Consider the following 25777-nt stretch of genomic DNA (forward strand, 5'->3'; position numbering starts at 1 on the left):
GATAGTGTCCGCTGAAATACCGACTGCATCAGTATGCCTGGATGGTGATCGACACTGGTTCAGCCATGTTCCTCCTGGAGATAAAGCCGAATGTTCGACGCTTGGAATATTGGCTTGGAACCCCCACAATTTGCAGGCCAGCTCTGTTTCCGTTAAGCCATAATCGTACCATCCACACGTTTCGGCCTAGTAAGCTATGAAGCTCTAGATCGGAAGGTGGGAGAGGCAGACAAATCGTGGGCCTATGGGCGACAGATACGGCCATCTTCCTCAAGGTAATCTAATCAGATTGAAGGTTGAAGAAGTCCCGCTCAATTACATCCAATGCTGGGCTTTGATACAAGACATCTAGACCCGGTTCCCATTTCCCAAGCAGCTTTGCCAACACAGCTTCAGCCAACGTACACCAAATGAGTCAGCTAGCGAAGTCTCAGAGAACAAGAGGGTGAAGCGGAAGCAGCCAATGATCCGGTGCCGAAAGACACAGGTGTGAACGTAGCGCCCGTCACCGCCGTCATCGGGACCATATGGAAGAGAGATCTCGAAAATTGAGCCTCATAGAAAATGGCCTTCTTCTTCACTGCTTCCACGAATATCTCCTGCCTTTGGACTTGGGTAGCAAAAGGTCACTGTTGTGCCTGGAGAAACAAATCCAGCAATCTTAAAATGCATCAGCTAAGATCTAGAAATGAATAAGAAGAAAAATGAAAAACTTCTTGAGGTCTGCTGCGATATTGATGGTGTAGATAGCAGTCACCTAGTCCCTATCAATTGGACATGGCGTTGTCTTTGATGTTGTTTCGCCAGAGCAGCCTTGGCGAGCATACCTGAGAAGAAAAGGGGTTCGCTTAGTCACCCGAGGCTATGTCTTGGCACAGGGCTGAACCTCAAACCTCTAAATATCCAATAGCTTTGACTGTTACAAGCCACGAAGGACACCCCTTGGTGAGACCATTGAAGCAACCATGTAGTCCTCAGGATTCACGCCGGCGACGGCTTTGAACATACCTTCTCGGAATGAGCTCAACGACGGCATTTGTTGGCTTGGGACTGCGACTTAGAGCTGTCGGCAGATGGCCTCTGGATAGGCTTTTGGTTTGGGGAATCAAGCTTCTTGCAAGTCTTCGAACATACTTCGTGAGGAAAGCCAGCTGCGACTCTATTATGCAGTCACTAAACTTCATAAGCGTCCACAGATTATATACAAGCCGCTTGGGGCCAATGAACTCCGCGTACTTGCCATCTATCCTCCCCTTACGAATCGTCTCGATGAGCCAGTGCACTGCTCTCTGCACCATGTCGCCCTCGAACATACACCCGAGTACAAGAACTGGGAGAAGCAGTCAGACCCAAACCTACATCTCTACAAGAAAACACGAGCGTGGGTCAAATATGTTGAAGCCCGGAAAGCCGAGGGTGATCCCTATTTCAAGAAGAATGGAGCGATGCGGCATAATTGGGGAGACTACGTGACTCTGTCTTACTCATGGGGACTTGGAATACAAGATCACCGGGTTATCATTGACGGACAGTTCGTTGCAGTCACTGAGAGTCTTTACCTTGCAATGCAGACAATTCGACAAGGCGGGTTGCACGTCAAAAGTCCGACTCACCCCAAATTCCGACTTTGGGTCGACGCGATCTGTATCGACCAGCAGAATGCTTCCGAGCAGGGCCGTGAAGTTCGCCGCATGAAAATGATATATGGTGATTCCATTGGGGGCTTCGTCCACCTTGGGTCAGCATCGGATGACAGCGATTTGGCTATGAATAGCATCAACTCAATCGCTCAGAGTCTGAGGACGGGTTACGATTGTTCCAAATGGCTTGTCGATATCAGTTCGGAGGCCGAGACTTCGTGGGCAACGCCATCTATCAAAGCTATTATGAAATTACTCAGTAGGCGCTATTGGTCTCGGATGTGGATCATCCAAGAGCTGGCCATGGGACAAGATCAGATGGTCCTGTGTGGCGATTCTTGTTCCACTCTCATAGACATCCGACAAATTCTCCGACTGTTTGTGCTGAACCTAGAACAGGTGGTGGCAATCATCGGATATGAAGATTACATCGAGAACACAGACAGCTTTCAATGTGCCTTGGCTCTACTGTGGTGGATCGGGAGAGTTAGGGAACTGGTCACACAGTCAAATGATAGTGGGCGCGTAAACTACAGGGACCTTCGTTCGCCAGTACTCGGCCTAACTCAATATGCATCAGCAACAGATCCTCGCGACAAGATCTACGGGATGATGGGAATTCTGCCTGGAGCGTTGGCTTCCAAGATTGATAAGAAGAGCATGAATTATGAGTTGAGCACAAGAGAGGTTTTTCTTGGCTTCTCCAGAGCGGTCATAGAAACAACGGGGGATCTCGATATCATATACACCTCCCACTTACAGCAAGCAACGAGGTCAGATATGGGGCTGCCGAGCTGGGCCACTGACTGGACTCTTAAAAACTGCCGCACTGCCAGTATCGATAATTCAATGGAATGGTACTTTGGACTAGAAGACGGCGAAGACAAGCTTCCGGCTGCTACCACCTCGATGACGGGCAATGTTGGTCAATTGAGTCGCGCAGACGGTGGTAGAATCGCAAACATAACCTTTTCTGATGATGGAGAGTTGTTATATTGCGAGGGCTTCTGCATTGCAACAATCGATGGTCATGCTTCGGAACTCGTTGCAGCACAGTCCGAAACGCCTGCAATGTCTGCTTCTCCCGACCTCGTCGTGCAACCCACGGCACAGGACATTTGCCCGTACGGCGGTTCCAGTGGAATTATGGAGGCTTTGGTACGAACCCTGTTGCTCGATCCGATAGGAGTTGCATCCTCAAAATGCCCCATATTTCAGATACCTTGGGGTGGAGCTGAAGCCGATTCCGACGCGGAGACTGGCGAGTGCACATTTGGTGATGAAAGCATTGCCTATTTCGCCAACCTACGCGAAAATGGCTGGAATACTACAAAATTTGGAGGCAGTTTCATTAGTTTCGAATTTTTGCGTCGAAGACTTGGGCTCTTCCAGATTGGGGGCCGCGTTTTCAAAGAATATTTCCCTCGGACAGTTTCACATGCACCGCCGGAAGACATCGATTGCACCTCAATTAAAGATATCGTTTCCAATGCCATCTGCCGAAGATTAATCACAACCAAGAGTGGCCATGTTGGCATGGCGCCTGCGACAGTGGTGCCTGGAGATTCTGTATACATCTTACTCGGATGCGCGTTCCCGGTCATTCTGCGGCCTGGAAAGATCACCGGGCAGTATAAAGTAGTTGGCGAATGTTATGTCGACGGGTTCATGAAGGGAGAAGCAATACAGGGGCTTGATTCTGGAGAGTTCCAGCTTCAGCAGATAACGTTGTGCTAGATTCTTGCCCCAGGATACGTCTGCTGACAGGTACGACTTTCAGTATTTCTTTTGCAGTTGAGCTGGACCTCAACCCATGGAATTGAACGATCTCTGTAGAATAGAGCCCGATCTCCAGCTGGCAGCATATCAGTACACGACATCAGTCGGTTTTTCTCCCCTGTCGTGGAAAGTGAGCACGAAATGGATTGTTACCCAGAAGTTCATAACCTCCAGTGAAGGATGTCCAACATGAAGCGAGGGGTCGCGTTGCTTCACGGGTAGAGTGTCGGCTCCGATGGAATCAGACTCCTGGCGTTGCCCGTGGCTTTAAACTCTCGACGAGCTTCAGCGAAGTCATTCAGGCCGTCAAATTCAACTGACCAGGACCCTCCTATTTGACCATGCTCACTGCGTCGGTCCAGACAAGCTTTTCTCGAGCAAACTTCTGCTTTATGGTGGTCAAACTAATCCAATCGGTTGTACTCCCTTTCTGATTATCCGTAGTAAACTTGGCCATAGACTGTATTTATGACAGATCTGTAACTCTCTCTGTCACAGGGCACCGTGTTCTCAGACCTCTAACTAGGTGACTACAGCCCAACGGCTCGGTGGTCAATACCTTCCTTGGCTATTATTCGCATTCTTCTACAACACGTATCATAATTCCAATGGCCGGGTTCTCTGTCATTTCGCTCGCTCCATCGTCAGGGTTTGAGAAGATCCAATAACATCGGATGTCATATTGTGGAGAAAGCCATGCTTTACCAGAAGACCTAATTCATGCAAAAACTCCAATCACAAATGTACGACTCTCTTACCATTCTATGGATTTTGCGAACTTGACGCAGGAGGCCGTTCTCTTGTGTATGCCCTCCTGCAGATAGCTGGGCCGGCTTGGAATGTTCACGTTGGCACATGCAGGAACCCCAATCTGCGACTGTCTAGGGTTGCACTAGGAGTCAGCGCTAGGAATGTTTCTGTACCCCAGATCCAGTAAGTCGGGATCATCGCTGTCAAGTATGACATGTGCTCGGACTCTAAGTTTGAAGGCGATGGTTTCATGATGATGAAACCGCCAATCGAGTGATGATCTGCTCGTGGTACAAACGAAGCTCGAACTCTATTTCAATGTCGCATCTAATGATTTGTCCAGACATAGTTCAGGCCGCCTTGCATATTTTACACACTATCAGAGACTTGGGATAGTCACCTCGGATGTCGAAACTCAACCAGTGGACAGCTTGATACATGAGCTTGCCTCTGCCCCGCTGAAAACGGGTCCCCAGATCAGATCAGTCAACATGTCGATTAAATATGAAGCTTCTCCGAATTCTTCTATTGATTCTCCTTTCGGCGATTGCGCATGTCCAATCCCAGTCATCGATTGAATTGTCCGCATGTTCTGTGAGTTCTATCAACATGCACGCCCAGATAGTCTAGTACTGATGGATGTCCAGCTCTCCTGTGTGGCGCAATCATTACCAGCAGCAGGATGTTCACTCATCGATGCAGATTGCCAATGCAAGAGCAAATTACTCTCTCATCTCACCGCAGGATGTATGCTTGCCAACTGTACCATGCAGGAGTCTCTAGGCAAGTTCTCTCCACCTGTCTCTTGACAAGTCATAATCATCTAACCGGACACAAGACCTCTCCAGAGTCCAAGCGGTAACTTGTAGCCTCCCGTTCGAAGACAAGTCGCAATTGATGATCATCCTCTTCTCGACCATCATAGTTTTTACTTCCATTCTGGTCATTCTACGACTAGCTTCGAAGTTCTTCATCAAGACAGGACTCGGTATGGAAGACTACATTGCAGCACTAGCTCAGGTTTGTTTTCTTTGGATTCTCTTTGTGGCTCCAGTGCCTAATGACCCTCGCAGTGCTTGTCGATAGCATCCGAAATATTCTCTGCTCAAAGTAAGAATCCTGGTTTTAGACTGTCTCTGTCCAATCCGCTGATGATGGACTACCAGTGGCAAAGCTCGGCTTCGGAAAACACATTTACAGTCTCAAAGACGGCGCTCTGCAGATGATTTTCCTCAAATGTACGTACGGCTGTACAGCTCCCCCCTCTTCTCATTCAACACCTCCACCACCAAGCCTTCTCTGGCCAAAACAAAAAAAAAGATCAGACAATGAATACTGATTGACACCTTACCAGTCTACATCGCCGAAAACATCTACGTCATCGTCCTCGGGCTCGTCAAAATCTCCATCCTCACCTTCTACCTCCGTATCTTCCAACACGAGGCACGATTCCGGCTCGCCGTCTACAGCACAATCGTATTCATCGCACTCGGCACAACGACCATCTCCGCCCTGACGATCTTCCAGTGCCATCCGGTGCCGTACTTCTGGGACAAGGACGTGCGCAACGGGACCTGCGTGGATATCAACGCGTTGGCGTATGCGAATAGCGGGCTGAGTATTGTGCAGGATCTGATGATTGTGGTGTTGCCGATCAGGCTGGTGTGGAGGATGGGGTTCTTGGAGGGGAGGAAGAGGGTGGGTGTGGCGTTTATGTTTGCTTTGGGGGGGTTGTATGTGTCGGTTTTCTCTTTCTCCCTTTCCTTTTTCTCTCTTCTCATATCACACTCTACCCATCTTCTTTTCGCCCCTCCCTCTTTACTCGGATCTCTGGATATTTCGATCCTGACCTAACTCCTCCTTCTAGCGGCTGTATCATCTCCATCATCCGCCTCCAATCCCTCCTCATCTTCGGTACATCCATCGACCCCTCCTGGGACTACGTCCCCGTCACGATCTGGACGGCCATCGAACTCGCCGTCGCCATCATCTGTTCGTGTCTGCCTGCGCTGCGTACACTCATCATCTATACATACCCCAGGTTTTCGAGGCTGTTCGGGAGTTTCAGTGGTGGTGGTAGTGGTGATGGGACGGGGACGGGGGGGGGTGGGTCGGTGAATTCTAGGACGAGGTTGAGGGGGAGGTCGGGCTCGGAGGGGAGTTTGGTGGGAGGGGGTGTGGGAGGGGGTGTGGGAGGGGGTGTGGGAGGGGGTGGGGAGGGGGAAGATGGAGGGGAGTGGGGTGCCGGAGTGGTTGATGGAAGGTTTTTGATGGGGGATGTGCATATTGAGTGTGGGAGGTTGGATATCAAGTGGGAGACGCAGATGGATGCGCAAGAGCAGGTTAGGCGTGTTGATGCTGTGGGGGTGGGTGGTGAGTGCGAGGGTGAGGGTCAGGGTCCGAGTGCGAAACCGAGTGCGAGTGCGAGAAAAAGTAGGCGGAGCTGGTTGTGACTTTGGGCTTTGATGATTGATGACCGTAGGGACAAGGGTAACAGCACTGTTAATGAATTATGAATACAATACTATGGAAATCCCTCCGAGATAATATAATGGATTTGTTTGCTTGGGGAACGTTGAATAAGTGCGAAAGGCTGCTTGAAAGAATGGAAGGTGATGACAACAAACAAGCTTAGCGAGAGCAGGAGGGAGGCGGGAGTGCTGATATCCAACCACAGCGCAAGGCGGTACGGCCCATATCCTCATGTCCATGTGCACGCCAACGACCCTCGCAACTTCTCTCCCAAGCACGTGAGAATTAATTTTGGTAAATCAGCGTTTCTCCTTGTCATCCGAAGAAAGAAAGTACTATTTATCAGCACATCGATCCGTACCTACCTACCATCAGCTGTTGTAGACCGACATTATTTAGACGACAGCCTGGCCTGCGCCCTCCGGATCAAGGATGGGATGGTAGCCGAGTGTACACTGTACAGTAGGGAACTGGATATCCCGTTCCCGTGAGTACTGTACCTACTTGCTAGGGACGTGGATCTTCTTCGGCGATACTTTAAGATCGCTACAGTAATGAATTCTCCAGAGGTTCTCTATAGTCTACTACGTCTTTATAGCGATTTTGCTGAGCAAGCGAGTAAGCAAGCAAGCGGGCAGGCCTCTTGGCATGGGTTTTTTGAGGTCTTGATAGATATCCATGGGAAAAACAAAGACATACCTACCGAGGTATTCTTTCAACGTCCAGACCCCCTGCGTCGTCAGCCAAGACCAAACCCAGTATGAAGATCTATCTACTTATCTACCCAACAGGTCCTACAGTAGAAGCGTACCGGGATTCCGGGTCCGTTTCTCTACAGTAGGTACAGTAGTACAGTATCTGAATGGCAGAATACCTAGGTAGGTAAAGTAGTAGGGGTCCAGCACACTGCACATCACATGCTCTAGACTTTGATGGGCCGACCCGAGGGTCCTTACCTACCTACCTAACTAATTATTTCATGCAGCCGATCTCGAGAGCCCTAGAGTACGATTTCGTCACAACTTGCCTCCTCTGTCATTAACCTTAAGCTTGAAATCTTCATTTCCATCTCCCTACTACTGTACTAGTCCCTAGGGAACCTTATCTCCGAATAATGGAAGTGGAAGCTCCAGACCCGGACTGGTGGGTCGAGCTAAATCGCGGGTTGACGTCTGGCCTTTTTTTTTTTGACTACACTAGTAAGTGAAGTTGAGGATGAAGCTCGACTGGACTGGACTGGACCACTCGAGTTCGGATGGCTGCGAGAGCTCCCGTCTCCCGGGCTTGCTCGGATCCCGGAACGTACAGCATCCGGGCTCAAGTTGAACGCACAAGTGCTGCACCAACCACGACAGTATTATTGCAGTTGGCTGCAGGCAGCCTTGCTGCACAACTTGCACAAATCTCCGCCTTGCCTCTTCTTGTCCCCCATCATCTAGCCGTTTGCTCCCCTTTTATTGGTGCTCAGCAACGAGCCAAGCCCACAAGGCTATATTTCGGGTCCCCATTCAACCACATCCGCTGTACAGTAATAATGCAATGCCTGCAGTGGAGAATTCAGGAGGAACGATGAGCCGCTGACGATCGCCAAGGGCTTCTGTTGTGCCCAGTGCCCCTACTCCCTCCCTACTCGAGCTAACTCGAGCACACCTCGCGTCGTATTTTCGTGTTCGGCTGCACCAGAAACGGAGTCTAATCCAATCCAATCCAATCCAATCCAATCCGATGCAATCTTTTATTTTGATTGATTGATTGACTGACTGACTGACTGACTACGCCAGAAAGACAGTAACCTAGTGCTTGGGTTGAATCGGTCTGGGTCTTGGACTTCTGCTTTATATTTCTTTCGCATTCGCCTTCTTTTCTTGCGAAACTTTACTTTGATTTCATTATTCCTCTGCACTCCCTGTTCATCTTCACATCTCCAGGATCAGGATTCCCTTCGACAAACAAACAAAATAAACCAAGACAGGACGAAACGAAACATCAGTCTGGTCTCATCTCCTGCGCAGAAAAGCCAATTCGCATTTTCTGTTTCTGTTCAAATCCTTACGGCGCACTGCGCAATTCATACGAATATCTTCGCACTCGTACTGGGTTCGCCCACCCCTCCACCACCATGTCGCTCGTCGGTACGTCAACCCAAAATCAACGTCAAGCTTCCACCACTGCTCCCCCCTGCCCCTGCTTCCCCATCTTCTACCTAACCAAAACTCAATTTCCTCCCTACAGGCAACATCGCATTCCACAACGACGACAGAACCTCCACCCAGCAAGGAATCGGAAGTCCAGGCCAATTCAGCCCTCGCCATGACCACTCCGACGAGTCCTCGTACCCAATTGGGGAGAGCGAGAAGACCCCCAACCAGATAGCCGACAGCGAAGGCACAACCCTCACGCGACAACAGACACTCGATCAGATCGAGGACCAGAGAAGAGATGGCGAGGTGCACGAATTAGCTAGGAAATTCACAACTCAATCGCATCAGAGCATCTACAACGAGAATCCATTCGAGTCGCCCGAAGACTCGCGCCTCAATCCCAACTCGCCGAATTTCAGCCCCAGAGCCTTCTCCAAGTCGCTGCTGAATCTGCAAGCGCGCGATCCGGAGAAGTGGAAACTGAGGACTGCTGGGTTCGCGTACAGAGATTTGAATGTGTATGGGTTTGGTTCGGCGACGGATTACCAGAAGAGTGTGGTACGTGCTGAAGTTTGCAGGGGGGAGAAACTCAACAATGGAATGATGCTGACATCGCTTAGGGAAATGTTATCCTCGAGGTTGTTGGTGCTGTGAAGAAGCTTATTGGTAGTGCGAAACCAAGGAAGATTGATATCCTACAAAACCTGGACGGTGTTGTGCATAATGGAGAAATGCTGGTGGTTCTTGGGCCTCCTGGCAGGTAAGTGGTTTTTGTGGTACACATGAAAATGCCACCTCTGATATGTGCGCAGTGGATGTTCAACATTCCTGAAAACGATTGCCGGCGAGACCAATGGATTCTTCATCGACGAGAAATCCAGAATCAATTACCAGGGTATCACACCAGAGCAGATGCACAAGGATTTCCGCGGTGAAGCTATCTACACAGCTGAAGTGGATGTCCATTTCCCCATGCTGACAGTCGGACAAACCCTCGAATTCGCCGCCCAAGCCAGAGCTCCCAGACATATCCCAGGAGGCATCACCCGCCAAGAATTCGCACGATATCTCCGAGACGTAATTATGGCCGTTTTTGGCATCAGCCACACGATCAATACCCGTGTTGGAAACGATTTCCTGAGAGGCGTTTCTGGAGGAGAGAGAAAGCGCGTGACAATTGCTGAGGCTGCCCTCAGTGGAGCGCCGCTTCAATGCTGGGATAATAGTACCCGTGGTCTGGACAGTGCTAATGCAATTGAGTTCTGTAAGACCTTGCGATCGTCTACGGATCTCGTGGGGTCAACTGCATGTGTTGCCATCTACCAGGCTCCGCAGAGTGCCTATGATGTAAATTTTTCACTCAAAGGGTTTTCTTTTACGTAGCTAACAAGTCAGATCTTCGACAAAGTCCTGGTTCTGTACGAAGGCCGACAGATCTATTTCGGACGATGCACAGATGCCCAAGCATATTTTGAGAACCTCGGCTTCGACTGCCCCGACCGCCAAACCACCGCCGATTTCCTCACCTCCATGACCAGTCCCTTAGAAAGAGTCGTACGGAAAGGTTTCGAGAACAAAGTACCCCGCACACCCGACGATTTCGCCGCTGTTTGGAAGAGCAGTCCCGAACGAGCTGCTTTGATCAAGGAGGTGGATAACTACAACGAGCAGTACCAACCAAATGGCCAGCATCTTCAGGAATTCAAGGAATCGCGCCGGGCTCAGCAGTCGAAGCATCAGCGTGTTACGAGTCCGTACACGCTTTCGTATGTTGGACAAGTGGCTCTGTGTCTTCGTCGTGGTTTCTGGAGATTGAAAGGAGATCCCAGCTTGACTTTCACTCAGCTTTTTGGAAATTTCTTGATGGCTCTTGTTATCAGCAGTGTCTTCTATAATCTACCACAGACGACCGACTCGTTCTTCTCTAGAAGTGCGATTTTGTTCTTCTCTATCTTACTTAATGCCTTTGGTTCTGCTCTCGAGGTTTGTAAAGATCACTCTACTTTGATGGACTCAACTAACTTAGTGACAGATCTTGACACTCTACGCACAACGTCCCATTGTAGAGAAACACTCCAGATACGCCCTGTACCACCCTTCATGTGAAGCAATCGCCTCCATGCTAACGGATATGCCGTACAAAATACTCAACGCAATCGTTTTCAACACCACGCTCTACTTCATGGTCAATCTGAACCGACAGCCCGGCAACTTCTTCTTCTTCGTCTTGATCTCCTTCATGCTGACCATGGTCATGTCCATGCTGTTCCGGACGATCGCATCTGTCTCCCGTACTCTGTCCCAGGCAATGGCTCCAGCTGCTGTTCTGATCCTGGCTATCGTGATCTATACCGGCTTCGCACTTCCGGTACCGAATATGCGAGGCTGGGCTAGATGGATCAATTACCTTGATCCTGTGGCTTATGGCTTTGAGTCGCTTATGATTAATGAGTTTGTTGGACAGAATTACACTTGCCTACCGACATCTTTCATTCCAAGCGGACCTGGATACGAGAACGTGGCGCCTTTAGAGCAGATTTGCACTGCTGTCGGAGCTGTGCCGGGATTGAGTGTTGTTGAAGGTGCTGCTTACATCGGACAATCCTACCAGTACTATGCATCCCACAAGTGGAGGTACGTCAACCCCCGTCCCAACCTTGAACCCTACTAACAGAACCAGAAACTTCGGAATCCTCTGGGTCTTCCTCGTCGGTCTCTGCACAGTATATCTCGTCGCAACGGAATACATCACCGCCAAGAAATCCAAGGGCGAAGTCCTTCTCTTCCGCCGTGGTCATAAGCCAGCTGTTCTGTCCAAGCGAGGCGGTAGCGATGAGGAGCTTGGCCCTGTGAAGAGTTCTGGTGTTGAAAAGACGTCTACTAATGTTGATGTGTCTACTATTTTGAAGAGACAGACTGCTGTTTTCCACTGGGAGGATGTTTGTTATGATATCAAGATCAAGGGTGAACCTAGACGGATTTTGGATCATGTTGATGGATGGGTTAAGCCTGGAACTTTGACTGCGCTCATGGTGAGTACTCTCTTTGACACAAGTTGAATTTGGCTAATTATGACCAGGGTGTCTCCGGTGCAGGCAAAACTACACTTCTCGACGTCCTGGCTACTCGCACTACCATGGGTGTCATCACCGGTGGTATGCTCGTGGACGGCCGAGAACGCGACGATTCCTTCCAACGCAAAACCGGATACGTACAACAGCAAGATCTCCATTTATCCACCTCGACAGTCCGTGAAGCTTTGAACTTCAGCGCTCTTCTCAGACGGCCGGCCAAGATCCCTCGACAGGAGAAACTCGAGTATGTTAATGAGGTTATTAAGCTGCTTGATATGGAGGAGTATGCCGATGCCGTTGTTGGTGTTCCGGGAGAAGGTATGTTTTGCTGCTGATCTAATTGTGGATGGGAAGCTAATTGGATAGGTCTCAATGTCGAGCAACGTAAGCGATTGACTATTGGTGTTGAGTTGGCTGCTAAACCTGAGCTACTCCTGTTCTTGGATGAACCTACTTCTGGTCTTGATTCTCAGACGTCCTGGGCTATTTGCGATCTGATGGAGAAACTTACCAAGAATGGTCAAGCTGTCCTCTGCACTGTATGTTCTCTCTCATCTCAGCTAAAGTATACTAATAGAAGCAGATTCATCAACCATCCGCAATGCTCTTCCAACGCTTCGATCGACTTCTCTTCCTCGCCAAAGGTGGCAAGACTGTCTACTTCGGTGAAGTCGGAGAGGGCTCCCATATCCTGACCTCATACTTTGAACGCATTTCTGGAATCTCTTGCCCACCTGACGCTAACCCTGCAGAATGGATGCTAGAAGTCATTGGTGCTGCACCAGGCTCGCATACCAACATTGACTGGTACGATGCATGGCGATCATCTCCTGAATACCAAGAAGTCCACCGCGAGCTCGATCGTCTGAAGGAGGAACTACCAAAGATCACTAAACCAACAAGCACCGACGATAAGGCTTCATTCCGCGAATTTGCTGCCCCGTTCATGGTTCAGCAAACCGAGGTTCAGAAGCGTGTCTTCCAGCAATACTGGCGTACCCCATCGTACATTTACTCCAAGGTCCTCCTCTGCGTCGCTTCCGCCCTATTCATCGGATTCTCATTCTTCAACGCCGGGACCTCCCAACAAGAACTACAAAACCAAATGTTCGCCATCTTCATGCTCTTCACCATCTTCGGACAACTAGTCCAACAAATCATGCCCCACTTCGTAACCCAACGCTCACTATACGAAGCTCGCGAACGACCCTCAAAAACCTACTCCTGGAAAGCCTTTATGATATCCAACATTATTGTCGAGCTCCCCTGGAACTCACTCATGGCCGTCCTCATCTTCATCTGCTGGTACTACCCCATCGGGCTGTACAAAAACGCCGAGCCCACCAGCGCCGTCACCTCGCGCGGCGGCCTGATGTTCCTCCTCATCTGGACCTTCCTCCTCTTCACATCGACTTTCACTACCATGGTCATCGCGGCCATCGAAACAGCCGAGACGGGCGGCAACATCGCCAACCTGATGTTCTCCCTCACCCTCGTCTTCTGCGGCGTCCTCGCCTCGCCCAACGTCTTCCCCCGCTTCTGGATCTTCATGTACCGCCTCAGCCCCTTCACCTACCTCGTCGACAGCATGCTCTCCGTCGGCATAGCCGGCACGCGCGTCGTCTGCTCCGCGACCGAACTCCGCCGCTTCAACGCCCCGGCGAGACTCACCTGCGGGGAGTACATGAGTGCTTGGATCAGTACCCAGATGAGGGGTGGGTATCTTGAAGATCCCGCCGCCAGGGGCGAGTGTGGCTTTTGCGCGCTGGATAGTACGGACCAGTTCCTTGCGGCGCTGGGGAGTAGCTATGGGAATCGGTGGAGGAATTTTGGCCTGATGTGGGTTTATATTGTGTTTAATGCGGGGGCGGCGGTTGCGCTTTATTGGCTTGTTAGGGTGCCTAAGAAGGCGAAGAGGGGGAAGGTGGAGGGGGAGGGGAAGGTGGAGGGGAAAGGAAAGGGAGGAGAGGGAGAGGGGAAGAAGGATGGGGAGGGAGAGGTGAAGAAGGGGGAGCGAGAGCGGAAGAAGGAATACGTAATCGGCTGAGTTGTTGTATGAGACAAGGGGCGAGGTCGGAAGTCAAGGGAAGGGAAATGAAGAGAATGGCTTGACGACTGTATATATATAATACTAATTCTATCTCATCCGATCTCATCCTATCCGAACCGATCCTTTCCCACTATTGCATTTCCGGCGTTTACATTTCCTTTCCTTCTCTTTCGAGATAAAGAAGCGTTGGGTTCAGTTGGGTTCAGTTGGGGTCATAGTATACAGTACAGTCACACTAGACGCTACCTTACCTTACCTTTAGATTTCCACTCTTCTGTCTTTTATTCTTGTTTTTGTTTTAAAAGCCCATCGAGACGAAAATGAAAGAGAAGAGAAGAGAAGAGAAGAGAAGAGAAATGCAATTAGCTTATTTCGTTGTGGATTATAAAGTGATATGATATAGTAAATTATATTATGTTATATTGTAATTCGGGGATTTTCTATGTTTAGTTTGTTTTGTTTTATTTTTGATTAAATTGAATTGAATCAAATTGAATTGAATTGAATTGTTAGGTAGGTAGGTAGGTAGGTACAGCGTAGTCGATAGTTTTCTCGTTCTTAGTAAAACAGGAACGGACGGCCGTTCGTTTACGCTAACCCTAAACGGACTAGCGTTCGTTTTAGCGACTTAGAACGGCTATTAGTTAGTCAGATCTCTAACGGAACAGGGTCGTTTAACCCTGTTTTAGTATAGTTCCCGCTGAGCCTTATGTAAGTAGACTATGTCACCTCTTCTAATAACCTTCAGGGGAAAGTCAGATATCTAAGTATTAAACTCTACTAATCTTTAGTATAAATACATAAAAATAACATTAAATTTAAGCTATAGCGTAGATCTTTTATTTAACGTATTATTTGTTATTTTCCACTGAGTAGTTATTCACTGAGTAGTTATTAAGAAAAAAGGGGTTAAAGTTAAGTTACTCCTAACACGATTTTTATAAGGAAACCTTATCTTTAAAACTATTAAAATGCCTTCCTTAACTTAACGTCGACTTATAAAGAACACTAATAACTACTCCAGAGGCTCTTTAACTCCTAGGAGATATAGAAATCGTTAAGTATATCTCAATTTCGCTCCGCTACTTGTAAAAGATGATATCGCACCTCTAATTCCTATTAATTTAGACCTAATAACTTATAGAGTACCTTCAGAGCCTCCTAGCCCTCTAGAGCCTTTAGTACACAAAAATAAACGTTAGGTATAGATATTATAGTAGGGTAGTATGGTTCCGGGTCGGAAGATAGTTAGCTTATTCCGTAGATCGTATAAGTAGGCGCGATAGCACGTAATAAATATATTATCTTCTCTCTCTTACTCTTACTATAAAGAAGTGGGGTAGTGCTATCAAAGTGCATAGTAAGCAGGGATATAGAAGACTACTAACTAAATAGGTAGTAAGAGTAAGAAAGAGAAGATAATATATTTATTATATACTATCGCGCTTATTTATATAACCTTACGGAATAAGCTAACTATCTTCCGACTTAGAACTATATTACCTTACTATATATATCTCCCCCTAACTAAGTAATCGCCCCCTGATTATATCCCCTGATATATCGTATAAATAAAAGAAATATATAGATACTCCTTCTAACTATCTACTTCTATTATATTATCTACACCTGCTACTAAGTACTCTTCGGCCTCCTCTATAAATAATAAGCTCTCTTTTAATATAATCTCTATTACTTCTTTACTTAGCTAGTTAGTATTAGCTTCTATTTCTCTTATTAGAATACTTATAGCCTCTAATACCTCTTTTAAGTAGTAAAAGGACTTCTCTCTAAACGCCTCTTTCTCTACTTTTCTTATTATTTTAAAAGCCTCTATAGCTATAACTAGTACCTTAGCTCTTTACCTGTTAATAAAGCTATAAGCTGCCGCTTAATCCCCTCCTAATAGAATATTTCTCTGAGCTATTACTACTAGTGAACTTTATTATTATCACGTAACTAGAGTATTAGATAAAGTACTTAACTTGTAAAGCTTAACTATAGTAGTGAACTAAAAGGGAATAGCTCTATACTAATTTATAAGGCTTAATAAGGTAGCTAAAGGTATAATAAAATCTTAATAAGAGTTAGTTAGATCTCTCTAAGTTCCTCCTTCTATAACTTCTAAGGTTTCCTTATTATCCTGAATTATAATAAACTATAGTAAGATAATCTAATGAACTTTTATTATAGGCTTAGTTAACTTATATAGGATCTTTAGTAATATAATCTATATATCTCTAGGGCTATAAGGAGTTCTAACTTAATCTACTTCTAAGACCTCTATATCCTCTTAAGTAAACGTTTAATTTATAATTCAGTAAACGTAATAGTTAGTATCTTATCCTTACTTATAAATACGCGCCTATTACTTACTTAGCTTATATTATATCCCTGGATAATAGAAAATATAATTATCCTTATCCTCCTAATTTAGTAAGATACTACCTTAAATTATAATAGCCTCTCGATTAGTAGTAAGTATATTATTAATATTTAAATTAATATAATAGAAAAAGGTTCTATCTCCTGGTATAGTATATTTAGTATAGTAAGGGTAACTAACTAGTCTCTACTTCTTATCGGGATAAAGAGCTATATATAATATATAGTAGGCGGGGTCTTAGCGTATAAGCTACTAGGTTACTGAAAAAAATATATTCTATAGCTATTTGATATTCTTACGCTTATTAATCTCTTATAAGTAGTATTAGTATATATCTAATTTATTATAGATTTACTTTCTAAGAGGGGAACTAAATTACTATTTAAAAAGGGAGCGAATAACTTATCTATTCTCTTCCTACTATAGTAAGATTATCGGATTCTAGCTATCTAGAATCAGCTTCTAATTATAATCGAATAATTCAAGCCTCTTCTTCTTATAAAATTTATAAGGTCTAAGCCTATTTAATAAGTAAGGAGGGCGATTAGCTATATAAAACTAAATATAAGTCTCCAGGTTTATCTTCAGCTTTCTGATTTCTAATCTCCTATTATATATAATATATAATCTCTTAATAGCTAAACCTTCCGGGAGCTACTTTATATAGAGACTTATACGCCCTGCTATTAATTATAAGTGACTATAATAAACTCACTGAAATCCTAGTATCTTACCTAGGAGCTTTATTATTATTATAATTAGTAGAACTTTCTTTCCTCCTATTATAGTTTTCTAGCTAGTAGTTATATCCTTCTTATAGCTATATATCACGAACCAGGCTTAGTCTTGGTACAAGTCACGGGTTAGCACTATAATACTGATAGTACTACTAAGTGGATAGCACTAGTCGGTGTTTAGTACCAAAGGGTTGATGGTACTATTAAGAGAATAGCACTAACAAGAGAATAGTACGAATTAGCGAGTAGTACTATACTTCACGCTTATTATTATAATAATAGTTATATTAATCATAGTAAACATGGGTCACGTGATATACTAGCTTACTAGATAGGCTTACGGGCTTACGCGCCCTGTAAGACGTCTTATATAACTTACATAGGAAGTCAGAAGTTTTATATAATAAGTAGGTAGTTTCTTAGATAATAGAGCTTCGTGCTTAAATTAAATAGTAAGTTTATACCTAGTTTACTACTACTTATAACGTCTTAATTCCTATTAAGAATCGAGTGTCTTATTACCTTACTTCATAACTGATACTAACTGATAAGTCTATACTTATAATACTGACTAAGTTAGAAACGTTATACTTTAAGTATCTCACTTGAAGTATTATTAGTAAGATATAATAGCTCCTAAGGAAGGATCTATCGTAGGAGAAAACTCCTAGACTAGTAAGAAGGAAGATAAGGTTACTTTACTCTAAGTTAACCTACCGGATACTTTCTATAGTTAACGATCTAAGCTAAGATAGTTCGTACTCTAGTACTAGATATACTTAGCTTTTAATAGAGATAAGTTTAAGGCCGAATCCCTTAAGGTCTTGTAAATCGCCTCGTTCCTCTGCGATACTATAGTACACTAGATCGAACTAGCCCTTAGCGATTACTTTCTTAACTAATATATAACCGGAGCTTACTCTACTACTATAACTGAGAAGAGTCGTGTTATCTTCTGTACTGTCGCAGGATTTACTACGACTATTAAGGGAGTCTTCGGAGACCTTAACGAGAAAGAATAGTCTAAGAAACACTTACTTAGTATCCGCTAACGAGGATCTATTCACAAATATACTACTAAGTTCCACTATTACTCCATACGACTAGACTGGACAGATAGTAGTTTAAAAGCCTAGTACTACAAGGGCTTAAAGGACTATATCAAAGACGAACTCTCTAGGGCTAATAAACCCGATAACCTAGAGGAAATAATCAAAATAGCTATAATTATCAATAAACAGATCTAGGAATAACAGAAGGAAAAAAGAGGGTATTTTACCCCTACTTAATACAGGAAGCCTTAGTTCCCGGAATAACATAGGAAGAGAGGAGGAAACTTCTAACTCTACCTTAATAATAAACGGAGTTATTATAACCTAATAGAAATAGATAAGGCTAAGAGAGGAGGTAAGAGCTAGGCTGAGAAGTAGAAACAATAAGAGAAGGGCTTATACTATACTTATGGTAAGGCCGGCTACCTCGCTAGGGACTACTCTTAGAATAAGAATAGAGAGAAAGCCCCTCTTAAAGATAAACGATAATTTACTTTAGCTAAATAAAAGACCAAGTGTCGTGAAGTAATAGTACTCGAACGAGTCAGCGAGGATAATAGTTGGAAGGAAGTCTTAACCGAATCCCTTGAAAACTAGCGAATTAGTAATATAGAATCCCTGGATACCTAATAAGAAAGCTAGGTAACTAATAATTACTAGGTAGACTAGCTGCCTAGTATTAACGAAAATTAAGCCCTCTACTCTTATAACAAAGAATAATAAGTTTAGATACACGTGGGAGATAAGCTAGATCTAACGGAAAAGCAAAAGACTTATAATACCCTAGAGCGAGGCCTTAGTTACGTTATTATCTACTAAGATACTAAGATCATTGTATTCCAAGAGAACACCGAGTATATAGACTAACGATCTAAAAGATATATAGCTAGCCTTATAGAAAAACCCGAGCCTCGGGAATATAACTAGCTAGATAACTATCTGGAAGTTAAAGATACATAGGTCGTAACTGTAATAGCTAGCGGAAAACGGTATTAAAAGCGAAGATAGTAAGTATAGGAACCCCTCTGTAACGGTCCGGTATTTACTCGCTGTAAATACAGAAGGCTGCAGTTGATCTCTGATGATCGAGAGGTAGGTGTATCACGTAGACGGGAAGACAGTTACTAAGTATCAGAATACTATTTGAAGTTGAGCACGAAGCTCCTATCTAATGGCAGACGTGCCAGTCTTATATAGAACCTTCGTTCTCCTTGGATCCCACAGGTCCCTTGGGATCCTTCACGACATAGTCGTACTGGATCCCTTGGGATCCCCTGGGATCCGTCACGTGACCCGACCGCGGAAGGCCGCTGCCAGATCACCGTGACCTGCAATACTACTATAATGTAATGCTATGTGATACATGTTCCTTAGACCTTATTGGTTCCTGTGAGCTTTACTCCTAGGAGCCGTCCGACTCCCAGGAGTACGCCTGCTCTGAGGATATTTCCTCCTGGGACCCAGCGGGCTCCCAGGAGCGTCCGTAACACTATCCCCTCCCTAGCCTAGCGTGGTCCCCACGCTTAAGTATGCCAAAGGAAATATCGACGACTGCCCACGGCCGTCTTCTTCTTCCATCATGACCTCTGAGGCGACCCGCAAGAAACTTGAACGTATCGCCCTGGCCCTTCGAATCGATCGTTCCCAAGACGCAGAAGAAATGTCTCCTTGTGATTTTTGTCGGCTTCACAAGCGCCGCTGTGTGGTGGATTCCAAGGAATCCACTCGCTGTTCGGAGTGCGTTCGCAAGAAGCGCTCCTCTTGTAATTACACCTCGAAACTCCCGTCCTTGAGCGACTGGTCCTCGCTGGATCGCCAGCGCCAAAAACTTCGTGACGAGGAGGAAGAGGCGATGGCGAAAATCCTCCGCCTTCGCAAGCAACAGCGCTTCCTGGATGATCGCGAGAAAGAGATGATCCGTCGAGGCGTCGAGACGCTCGACGAACTCGACGCTGCTGAAGCTGCCGAACGCGCGGAGGCCGCTCGTCAGGAAGAAGCCGCTTCTTCCCTGGCGGAAGCCTCCCGCTTCCTCGAGGATCCTACCCTTGATCCCCAAGCCTTTTCCGGGTTGCCCGACTCCTTCTGGTTGGGGCTTTCTTTTCCTTCCCCCTCCGCCGCGGTCCCCCATGCTCCCGATGGTACCGCTGGAGGAGTCCCGAGCAGTGGAGGTTAGACTTGGGTTCCCAGGTGTTTTCCGATTGTGGGTACCCTTTCCACTTGATCAAATATTTTGCCTTGCCGTGGGAATACTGACAGTCGAGAATAGTCTCTACTTCGTACTCGGCGTTCGGGTTGATTGGTTGTATTTCGGTGACAGGAGCCGGTGGTGCTCCTGGTGGTGCTGGTTCGAGGAGGGATATATGGAATACCGGGTGGATGTTCATTGTCCTTGGAAGAGCTAGCTGGAAATTGACTGGTCCCTTGACTTTTGCAATCCTGAATGGTCCTAGCTTCTTGTGATCCAATTTGTGACTTGGTCGCTTGGTTGTGATATTCTTTCTGAGTAAGTAGACTTTATCCCCCTCCTTGAGCGTTGGTCCCATGCTACGCTTTCTGTTGTAGTAGATCGCAGATCTCTGCGCGATGAAGAGAATATCGGCTGACAATTCTTCATGGAGCTGTTTAAGCTCATCTGCCTGTAGTATGGCTTCTTGCGCGGTACCCTGACCGGCTATTGGTGGGTTGTATGCCGTGGGATTGTGCCCATAATTCGCGTAGAACGGCGATACTCCAATGGTCTCTTGGTCCGCGCTGTTATATGCAAACTGAGCGAGTGGAAGTAGTTGCACCCAGTCGTCCTGCTTGTAGTTCACATAACACCGAAGATAAGTTTCCATTATCTGGTTGATTCGTTCTGTCTGTGCATCGGTCTGAGGATGGAATGCGGTTGACATTTTCTGCTTCATTCCTAAGAGCGCGATGAGAGTTTTCCAGAACTTCGAGGTGAAGAGCTTGTCTCTGTCTGAGATGACCTCATCTGGTATTCCGTGGCTTGCGAAGATTGTTCTGAGGAATACCTGCGCCATCATGGGCGCGTCCTGTGTTCCAAGTACTGGTACCATGTACGCGTACTTTGTGAACCTATCCGTTATCACACAGATCGAGTCGTATACGATTCCTGTGACTGGGTCTTTCGAGGGTGGTAGCTCGACCACGAAATCCAAAGCGATTGATTTCCATGGGCGAGGTGGTGTTGTTGGTGACTTCATGAGCCCATACGGAGCATGGTGTGATGCCTTGTTCCGGATGCATGTGTCGCACGACGCTACCACGTCTTTGACTACCTTCCTCATTCCTGGGAAGTAGTATTCCCTGGATAGCCTAGACAGCGTCTTAGCTACCCCCTGGTGTCCATGAGCGGGCAGCCCATGCCAGTGCGTGACGAATTTAATCCTGTCCCCAGTGGGTATATAGATTCGTCCTTGGTACAGAAGCGTGCCGTCTGAGGTGAAGGAGAATCCTTCGCCCAGCTGCTTCTTCTGTTCGGCTATGACCGGGTCGTTGGCATAGCCCCTCCAGACTTTCTCGGCGACCTGGCCCGTTGAGGCCAGCTGTCGGTGATTGACTATTAGCGAATCACCATCCTTCCGCAGTACGGTGTGGGATTCGTGAGTTTTGTTTGCGAGATATTCTGGTTTCCTGCTCAGAGCGTCGGCTCTGGCGTTTTCCGTTCCCTTGACATAAGAAATTCGAAGTTTAACGGTAGAGAGTGTTTCATACCATCGAACCTGGCGTCGGTTCAATTCTTTGGTCGTTGTAAAGTAAATGAGATTCTTGTGGTCCGTTAGGATCTGTACTTCGTGGGCGGCGCCCTCGAGGTAGACCTTCCATTCGCGTACTGCGTCCACAATTGCCAGCAACTCTTTGTCGTATATGTCGTAGTTGAGTTCTGCTGGTGATAGTTTCCGCGAATGGTAAGCGACTGGTTGCTATCTTCCGTCCTCGCCCGGCTGGCTGAGCACGGCTCCAATAGCGTAGTCCGAAGAATCTGTCTCTATGCGTATTTCTTTGTCGGGGGTGAAGGAAGTGAGTACTGGTTCCGCGATGAAAGCCGCTTTGAGTGCCTCAAACGCTTTTCGTGCGCTGTCGGACCAGTGGAATTCCTTGTCCTTGTGGGTCAACTCCGTGAGTGGCCCGGCGATTTTCGAGTAGTCCTTGATGAATCGCCTGTAGAAGTTGGCAAACCCGAGGAATGATTGTACTTCCTTGACATTCGTGGGCCCCGTCCACTCGATGATTGCTTTGATCTTTTTGGGATCCATAGCCAATCCTGCGGTGGTGACCACATAGCCTAGAAAGACAACCTCGTCCACGTGGAAGTTGCACTTCTCTGGTTTGAGTAACAGGCAGGCGTCCTCCAGCCTCTGGAGAATGGCTGTGACGTCCTTCACATGTTGCTCCTCTGATTTGGAGTAGACCAGTATGTCGTCCAAATAGCATATGCACGTTACGTCTAAGTAAGGCCGCAAAACATTGTTGATCAGACGCTGAAATGTGGCTGGTGCGTTAGTCAAGCCGAAGGGCATGACCGTGTACTCGTAGTGACCGAAACGAGTGCGAAATGCTGTTTTCTCTTCTTCACCCTCAGCCATCCTAACGAGGTTGTATGCTCCTCTTAGGTCAAGCTGAGTGAAGATCTTGGCCCCAACGAGTCTGTCCCGCAGCTCCTTGGCCAATGGTAGTGCATAACGATCCTTCTTTGTGGCATCGTTCAATCGACGGTAGTCGATGCACATTCGTCGTCCACCGTCTTTCTTCTCTGCGAATAAGACGTTACTCCCCCATGGAGATTTGGACTCTCGGATGAATCCCTTCGCTAGGTTTTCATCGATGTATTGCTTGATCGTCATCAAGTCTGTCGCTGAGTATTCCCTAAGTGGTTGGAATATCGGTTTGGTACCTGGTTCTAACTCGATCCGATGATCGTAGTCCTGGTGTTTCGGCAAGGCCTCGATGCCTCGTTCCTCCTTGAACAGTGCCGTAAACTTCTTGTATGCTGATGGTATATCCTTCATCAGTGGACCCTTGTCTTGGTGTCCGAGCTCTTCCTTGGAGGTGGCGCTAACCTCTCGAATGCTCACTGCTTCTGTTCCCGGTGGATAACAGCAGTCTTGGCAACGACTAAACTCAAGTTTTCCTGTCTGCCAATCGACAACAGGATTATGCTTTTCCATCCATGGCAACCCCAGGATGATGTCGTGCCTTCCAATCCTGACGACGTCGAATTGGATTATTTCGGAGTGTCCGGCGATGCCCATATGGACTGGAGCGGTCTGGACCTCGATCAGTCCATCGGAGGCGACCTTGCCATCCGCCAGTACCAGATGGTATCCCTTGTCCTTTACTTCGGTTGACAGGTAGTGCTCGAGCACAACAGTAGGAGACATGAAGTTCCCTTGTGCCCCAGAGTCTACCATCGCCTGAAGCTTGACTCCCTTGATTTTAACCTCCAACGTGAGATGTTTATCCCCAATGGCGGCAAGTTGCCGCACACAGAAATATTCCCAATGTACGCTATGGTCGAGGACACTTTCCCATACCCTTCGATTGCCATAGCTTAGGCTGACCTTGTATACGAGCCCTATTCCGAGTTCGGTGTATGTTACTGGGTTGTACATCTCGTAATAGTACCGGCCGTTATCATTGACGTGGACCCATGTCCTATTATGTCGGTTCTCAGCCATGATTTCCCATTCCTCGCCCACCTCTGGTGGCGCGCTGGTGTTAAGAATGACGGTATTCTGGAGTGGCAAGTGCTGCATAAAGGTCGTCGGTCCTTCCCAGCTGCCGGCCATTCTCCATCCGATACGCTTATAGTCCCGGTAGACTACTTCGTACCTTGCCCCCCACGGTGGACCCCCCAAGCCGACAAGGCCTGGTTCCTGATAAGTAACCCCGGTGGCTACATTGGTCCAGTGGCGAGTGTTACAGCTAACCTGATACAGGCTCTCTTCTCTTTGGGTAACTTCCCAAGTTTCACCCACTCCTGGTCCTGAGAGTTCAGGTTGAGGTGGCCCTGGTTCTGGAGTCCACTCTGGCTCCTGGGCTTCTTCCTCGCTGTCACTTGGCATTAACTCTGTGTCATCGTCTGGCCCAGAGCTGTCGTTGTCTCGATACACATAGTCCTCAGGGGGCGTGCTGACGACGGTTTGCTCGAGCTGATCCACGACGCTCGCGGAATCTCGCTCGCTGTCGTCAGAATCGCCCAACTGGGTGTGGATGTGATTCTCCTCGAGCTCGTCTGTAGTCATGTGTCGATACGTCGCGGCGAGTTGTCGTGTTGGTTCATTGTAAGAGCCACGTCCCATTGCGTTGGCATGTTTCTTGTCTGTCCACGACTTCTTTTGTCGATGAGAGCTGGCCATGTGACCAGGGAGGCCACACTCGAAGCACAGCTTCTTTTCTCGTCGCTCGCTCATGACTTTCTTAGATAGCCCGCCGTTGCGCGGCTTTCCTTGATGACTTGGCTTCCGGAACGTCGCATCGAGTTCCATTTCCCGAGGGTAGAATGGTTTCTTGTTATTGCCCCCTCTTCCTTGGTGCATGTGCGTTCCGGAGCGGTATTGGCCTTTCTTCTCGAGTGCCCTCTCGTAGTTTCGGTTGTCAATCTTGACAGCCATTTCGATGAGTTCTTGCAAGTCGGTAGGCGCGTCCGATCTTGCTATCTCATCTTTCACTCCGTCTTTCAACCCTTTGTAGTACTGTGCCCGAAGGGCGTCGTCATTCCAGCTGGTCTGATTCGCGAATTGCTGGAAGGCGGCAGTATACGTGGTCGCTGACCCGACCTGCTTTAGGTTCTGGATGTTCCGTTCGGCGGTACGGTTCTGATCAATGTCGCCGAAGACGCGGTTGATCCTATGCTCGAAACCTTCGAAGGTCATAAAGATCTTCTGGGATTCCTTGGTCATTGCCGTGGAGACTCTCCCATCCTTGGTTCGGTTCTGAATGTAGTCCGAGAGGAAGGTCTCGATCCAGTTGAAGGCAGATCCCCGGAGGAAGGACGAAGCCCAAAGGACTTTGTCAGTCTCCGTGGCGAACTGGTGACCGTTGAAGCCCGTATAGAGCTTAACCTGCGTGAGGTATGCTCTGAGCTTGGATCGGTCTCCGTTGTAGAGATCCGGGGCGGCGATCTTGGGTATGTTCTTTGGGTCGAAGACCTTGGCGGGAGCCGAGTGGTCGTTCGACGATCCTTTGACGGAGGACATGTTGTCTTCGTGAGTCGGTACCTCTGACGAGAAGGTGCTCAAAGTGTAACGGTCCGGTATTTACTCGCTGTAAATACAGAAGGCTGCAGTTGATCTCTGATGATCGAGAGGTAGGTGTATCACGTAGACGGGAAGACAGTTACTAAGTATCAGAATACTATTTGAAGTTGAGCACGAAGCTCCTATCTAATGGCAGACGTGCCAGTCTTATATAGAACCTTCGTTCTCCTTGGATCCCACAGGTCCCTTGGGATCCTTCACGACATAGTCGTACTGGATCCCTTGGGATCCCCTGGGATCCGTCACGTGACCCGACCGCGGAAGGCCGCTGCCAGATCACCGTGACCTGCAATACTACTATAATGTAATGCTATGTGATACATGTTCCTTAGACCTTATTGGTTCCTGTGAGCTTTACTCCTAGGAGCCGTCCGACTCCCAGGAGTACGCCTGCTCTGAGGATATTTCCTCCTGGGACCCAGCGGGCTCCC

At 47.3% G+C, this 25777-nt stretch overlaps 3 protein-coding genes across 3 annotated transcripts; all 3 read left to right on the plus strand.

Moving 5' to 3' along the window:
• Positions 1 to 1017: 1017 nt before the first annotated feature.
• On the plus strand, positions 1018 to 3377 carry ONS95_014965 (uncharacterized protein; the record flags this gene model as incomplete). The annotated part of the gene is made up of 2 exons (XM_058508650.1): positions 1018 to 1137; positions 1188 to 3377. The coding sequence occupies 2 exons, from the start codon at positions 1018 to 1020 to the stop codon at positions 3375 to 3377; spliced, it is 2310 nt and encodes a 769-aa protein (XP_058356337.1).
• A 1296-nt stretch (positions 3378 to 4673) lies between these two features.
• ONS95_014966 (uncharacterized protein) lies at positions 4674 to 6023 on the plus strand (the record flags this gene model as incomplete). The annotated part of the gene is made up of 6 exons (XM_058508651.1): positions 4674 to 4763; positions 4817 to 4952; positions 5008 to 5189; positions 5243 to 5279; positions 5336 to 5407; positions 5524 to 6023. The coding sequence occupies 6 exons, from the start codon at positions 4674 to 4676 to the stop codon at positions 6021 to 6023; spliced, it is 1017 nt and encodes a 338-aa protein (XP_058356338.1).
• Positions 6024 to 6382: 359 nt separating this feature from the next.
• Positions 6383 to 14137, plus strand: ONS95_014967 (uncharacterized protein). The gene is made up of 11 exons (XM_058508652.1): positions 6383 to 7519; positions 7627 to 8773; positions 8874 to 9340; positions 9403 to 9542; positions 9595 to 10129; positions 10178 to 10765; positions 10815 to 11416; positions 11463 to 11814; positions 11862 to 12174; positions 12223 to 12395; positions 12440 to 14137. The coding sequence occupies exons 2-11, from the start codon at positions 8761 to 8763 to the stop codon at positions 13901 to 13903; spliced, it is 4647 nt and encodes a 1548-aa protein (XP_058356339.1). The 5' UTR covers positions 6383 to 7519; positions 7627 to 8760; the 3' UTR covers positions 13904 to 14137.
• Positions 14138 to 25777: the final 11640 nt, after the last annotated feature.

Source organism: Cadophora gregata (genome assembly GCF_030347475.1).
Source record: "Cadophora gregata isolate MNR1 chromosome Unknown scaffold_9, whole genome shotgun sequence".
NCBI lineage: Eukaryota > Fungi > Ascomycota > Leotiomycetes > Helotiales > Ploettnerulaceae > Cadophora > Cadophora gregata.